Below are 6,000 nucleotides of genomic sequence, written 5' to 3'. Positions count from 1 at the left end.
ATTTCCAAAGTTGTTAAGGAATTTAATTTTTTCATCTTCAGTGGAAGTAGTTAATGGAGTAGAATAAATATTTTTTGTTCTATCACCCTTGTTGGGTGCATGCACATTCATTATTGTCCACCATGTGTGAATAATCTTTATGTAGTCTGCAACAGTAGAAAAGCATGTTAGGAAATGTTTCTTGCCAATACTCAAAAATGCTTCCACAACATATTCATTAAAATCTGCATGGCCAATTTTACATTTTGCCTTTCCAAAACTGATGGAGAAAGTGCTTTTATTGATAGCTTATATGAATGTTTCGGTAAATATTCTGCTTCATAGGTGTAACAGTTTTTGCTTTTTCTTCATCACTATTTGGGAATGAAAACACTTACTTTCGGTAATTCCCTTTGCAGTTTGGTACACAGCACATAAACGGCATTATTGCCCAGTTCCAGGTGAATATTACTGGTTAATATACAGTAAAATTTTCCGAAATAACAGCAGAAAACTGGAAAGAAATAGAGCGCGACCTCTTCATTCAAAGCGGAAAGCACCACTGACTTAGCACTACCTAGGTCGCGTCACACCTTTTCACCCCCCAATTGACCTGGCCTTCTCCTCTAGATGGCCTTGATAAAACCCGCTTGAACGCCACTGAGGCAGCGTTGGTATTTGTCTTGATTAAATGTGAATTGAAATTTTGTAATTCTTAAAAAGAGTTTTTTGAGTGGTCTCGTTGCCACAAAGAATTTTTCCTAGTGTGGTGCTGAGCCACCTAAGTTCCGTGTGATCGTTTTGTCTTGTTAAATTTAAATGAGTTTATTTTGTAATAAAGTTTTTTAAAATCAGTCGTGTTTCACCTGTCGAGGTGTCCTTGTATACGGGCTGGAACCTGTCCATTGGAAGGGATATCAGCCCACAACATCGGGCACAAATCTAATATGAAAGTCGCCATAACATTCGCGACACCATCTGAGGAATATTTTTCCCCTTGGGATTTCAGTTTTTTTTTTTCCTTTTCTTTCTTTCTCTTAAAAGACAAAGACGTTTTATTCTCAATTATTAAGCTTGAAAGTACGTCCAGAATTTGGAAAACAAATAACCGAACTTCAGTGTAATTTGAAGAGCTTGGTAAATCCAAATAGCTAGGAACGAAAGCCTTATATAGAATCCAATCTATTCTTGAACTCAACATAATAACCAGCTATGACATATGCATCTACTATTGATCCAATTTGTTTGTCTCCTTTCTAAAAAAATGGTAAATTTCAGGACAAATGAATAAAACCAAGTCTATAATGGTTACAATCAATTTTATTTGGGTAAATAATGACTAATAAATTTCAAGGTGACTTAATGGATAGAAGTAGCCTCACTTAGTTTCACCTAATTTAAAAATAGCTACTGTTAATCAGCTAGATGATAAGTCAGATTAGATACATTATCAAAAATTATTAAAGGAACAAGAATCGCAGTTTGGCAACCTTGAGAGCCTTGTGATTAATTTCATGGAAAGTTATGCCACTGACAACGTTAGAGAGAAGATATTATAAAAACGTAACAATTTTAGAAGTTATACATAATCTTTTACATGTGGTGTAGTTACGCTTTGGTGGACTAATTGAATCTATACCTATAGTTCTTTTACAGCTCAAAGAATTACGTCATATGTGGTTTCAGGGACATATCTCCGTTTAAAAGCAATCACATTGAAGTAAAATCATCAATTCTCTACCATAGCAGTTATTTAGTGAAACATGCATATTCAAATATAAACATGTGGTATCTTATCCGTAGATAGTTCTGAAAAATCTTATTATGCTTTAAGTATTTATGTTATGCTTTAAGTATTTATGAAGAACCTCTCACTATCCTTCAAGTGCAGCTCGAAACTATTTTAGTTTCTTTGAAGTGTTAGAATAGCTCTGAAGAAAACTCAGTATCTTTAAGTATTTCTGAGGAAACTTGGCGTCCTTCAAAAATTACTTTTACTTGAGAAACCTCAGTATCCTTCAAGTACATCTGAAGTAATTCTTGTGTCTTTCCAGTACTAAAGAAGAAATGTTGTTGAGAAGAAACTTCATTGGCTCTCAAATATTTCTGAATCAACATCAGTACTTTTCAAGTTCTTCTGAAGAAACCTCAATATCCTCTGAACTGAGGATAGACAGAAGCCCTGGCAATGTAGACCTTGTCTCCAACAGCGATTCTTCCTGTGGCATCGATGCTCATTGTGATGCCAAAGATTGGCTTTGAATTCCATGCTGTAGCTAATGCGGGAGGGGCATCCTTTAACAACCGGTACCTGAGAGCAAAGGGTTTCAAGAGTTAATATTGTTATATATTATTAATGTAATGATAATAATAATAATAAGAAGAATTAGAAGAAGGAAGTGGACCCTTTCTTGAGCACGTCCTGTTAAAAAGGATGGCTGTATTGTGCGAATTAATCTCATATTGAGTCCTCAGTTTATCTAGTAACTCGCTTCTCTTTAGCGTTAATATTGGCCAACAACTGGCCAATGTTCATACTTCGGAAATATGGGCATTGACCAGTTGTTGACCGATATTAATGTTGAACATAAGGAAAACTGGAAAGACTCATGGTGATGAGATCTGACTTGATCAAACTGAAAGAGATGGCAGAAAATAGGCCAAGAAGCAAGAAAACAAGGGAGGAATTGAACGAAAAATACAAAGTACAGGAGAGGGGACTAAATAGCACACTAGAAGATATAAAACACAGGCTTAAAGCCAAAGCACATAAGACCCAACGGTACATGAACAGCAATAAAAGATACTAACAGAACAAACTCTTTGGAACCAACCAGAAAAGACTATGCAGCCAACTAAAAGGGGAAGACAACCACCAGGAAATTCCTGAAGCAGAACCAAGTAAGAGACTCTGGGAAAACATATGGAGCAATCCAGTATCACAGAACAAACATACAACATGGCTTCAGGAAGTCAAGGCCGGAAAAATGGGGAGAATAAAAAAAAGATTCACCGAGATCACGACAGACACAATCAGACACCAACTAAAAAAAATGCCCAACTGGAAAGCTCCAGGTCCCAATGAAGTCCATGGATACTAGCTCAAAAACTGCAAGGCCTTACACCCACGAATATTAGAACAAAGCCAGCATTATATCACAAACCACCTTGCAGCCAAATGGATGACCACAGGGAGAACATCCTTAGTACAAAAAGACAAGAACAAGGGAAATATAGCAAGTAACTACAGGCCTATCACCTGCCTATCAGTAATGTGGAAATTACTAACAGGTATCATCAGTGAAAGGCTATACAACTACCTAGAGGATACAAACACTATCCCCCGCCAACAGAAAGGCTGCAGAAGGAAGTGTAGGGGTACAAAAGACCAGCTCTTGATGGACAAAATGGTAATGAAGAATAGTAAAAGAAGGAAAACCAACCTAAGTATACCATTGATTAACTACAAGAAAGCCTTCGACATGATACCACACACATGGCTAATAGAATGTTTGAAAATATATGGGGCAGAGGAATACAGTACTTACAAGCTCTTGGATAAAACTAGGAGAGGTTCACATCAGGAGAGGGATCTTACAAGGCAACTCACTGTCCCCACTACTTTTCATAATAGCCATGATTCCAATGAGAAAAGTACTATAGAGGATGGATACTGGGTACCAACTCAAGAGAGGAGGCAACAGAATTATCCATCAGATGTTTATAGACAACATCAAGCTGTATGGTAAGAGTATCAAGGAATAGATACCCTAATCCAGAGCATAAGAATTGTATATGGGGAAATCCGGATGGAGTTTGGAATAGAAAAACGTGCCTTGATCAACATACAAAAAGGCAAAGTAACGAGGACTGAAGGGATAAAGCTACCAGATTGGAATGGCATCAGATACATAGATGAGACAGGTACAAATGCCTGGGAATAATAGAATGAGAGGATATAAAACACCAAGAGATGAAGGACATGATTGGGAAAGAATATATGCACAGACTTAAGGTGATACTCAAGACCAAACTCAACGCAAGAAATATGATGAAAGCCATAAACACAAGAACAGTACCAGTAATCAGATACAGTGCAGGAGTATGGAGTGGACAAAGGCTGAACTCTGTAGCATAGACCAGAAAACTAGGAAACACATGGCGATGCACAAAGTACTACACCCAAGAGCAAATACAGACAGACTATACATAACACAAAAGGAAGCAGGAGAGGGCTACTAAGCATAGAGGACTGCGTCAACATCGAGAGCAGAGCACTGGGGTAATGTCGAAAAACAAGTGAAGATGAGTGTCTAAGGAGTGCATGGGAAGGACTGATAAAAGTAGATGAAGACTGAGAAATATACAGAGACAGGAGAATGACAAACAGGACAGAGGAATGGCACAACAAACCAATGCTCGGACAGTACATGAGACAGACTAAAGAACTGGCTAGCAATGAAACATGGTAATGGCTACAGAGGGGAAAACTCAAGAAGGAAACAAAAGGAATGCTAACTGCGACACAAGACCAGGCCCTAAGAACCAGTTATGTCCAAAGAATGATGAATGGGAATATCATTTCACCCATAAGCAGGAAGTGTAATATGAAAAATGAGACCATAAACCATGTAGCAGGTCACTGTCCGGCACATCCACAGAACAACCAATACAAAAAGAGGCATGATTCAGTAGCAAAAGCCCTCCACTGGAGCCTGTGCAAGAAATACCAGCTGCCTTGCGGTAATAAGTAGTACAAACACCAACCTGAAGACGTGATAGAAAACGATCAAGCAAAAATCCTCGGGGACTATGATATCAGAACAGACAAAATCAAGAAGAAAGTATCACTCATTGATGTTGCAATACCTTGGGACACCAGAGTAGAAGAGAAAGAGAGAGGAAAGATTAACAAGTATCAAGACCTGAAAATAGAAATAAGAAGGATATGGGATATGCCAGTGGAAATTATACCCATAATCATAGGAACACTAGGCACAATCCCAAGATCCCTGGAAAGGAACCTGGAAAAACTAGATGCCAAAGTAGTTCCAGGACTCATGCAGAAGACTGCTCCTAGACACAGCATACATAGTGAGAAAAGTGATGGACTCCTAAGGAGGCAGTATGCAACCCGGAACCCCACTCTATAAAAACCACCCAGTCAAATAGGATGACTGTTTGTTATCACCATCTAGTACTTATGTGCTCCTTACGATCTGCTGGCATTCAGGGGAACAGCCATGTGTTGGTGTACTGCCCCTTTGTGTAGGTGAATGACAATCCTTTTGAAGAATCAATGTACGATTGGCAGCATCTCTTCTGAGAGCACAATATTTGGTAAACCACTCCTACCCTCTTCATGGGATTGTTGCTAGTGATGGGGCTGTTCCTCATGAGGTCCTGGGCAGTCTTGCAATCTACAGTAGATTGTAAGGTCGACATTTTTTTGTGCATCAGTGGGTTTTACATGGGTGCTGATGATGGTTTTTTTAGTGCTTCCCTTGCCTATCTTATGCTTGATGTTCAAGTAGCCCCTGTAGAAGAGTTGATTGGTCCTTTCACTCTCACCATGGGCATGGTTCTCCCAATGATACCAGGTATCAACAGCATTTATCATCACCCTGATGATCTGAGGGTATGAATTTCTGTTATGCACTACGGTTTGGGTGATGTGTTCAAGCACATCAGAAATGGTATTCTAAGAAGAACATGTAAGAGGGCACAACAAACGTAGAAGTTCGTAAACGCATATCTAAATTTTTCTGTGCATTCACTATTGCTGTTTTGGCAGAGCCCAATGTTAGTGGGCTTACAATGGATATTTGTGTGAAAGCTTTGATTCATGCTGGCAACATGGACATAGAAAAAGTTGCCAAGAGGAGAACCCATGGTTACTCCACCAATCTGCATCCACATTTGCCCTTGATGTTCGATGAATAGGGCTTCTTTAGTGCAAATCTTGACCAGGTGCCAAAGGGATGCCTCTAGAATGTTCAGTGTTGTGGTAGAATTGTCTCT

General features: G+C 38.9%; 1 protein-coding gene across 1 annotated transcript in view; it reads right to left on the bottom strand.

Annotated features, from left to right (window-relative positions):
* Positions 1-1,276: 1,276 nt before the first annotated feature.
* LOC135222586 (mitochondrial amidoxime reducing component 2-like) overlaps positions 1,277-6,000 on the bottom strand; it is a 41,845-nt gene continuing 37,121 nt past the window's right edge. The window contains exon 9 of the mRNA XM_064260659.1: positions 1,277-2,290. Within this exon, the coding sequence (XP_064116729.1) occupies positions 2,128-2,290 (163 nt within the window). The 3' untranslated portion in view covers positions 1,277-2,127. The remainder of the gene's footprint in view (positions 2,291-6,000) is intronic.

The sequence above is a fragment of the Macrobrachium nipponense genome, chromosome 8 (genome assembly GCF_015104395.2).
Source record: "Macrobrachium nipponense isolate FS-2020 chromosome 8, ASM1510439v2, whole genome shotgun sequence".
NCBI lineage: Eukaryota > Metazoa > Arthropoda > Malacostraca > Decapoda > Palaemonidae > Macrobrachium > Macrobrachium nipponense.
Note: the sequence above shows the minus strand (reverse complement) of the source record. Positions and strands in the feature narration are given on the sequence as shown.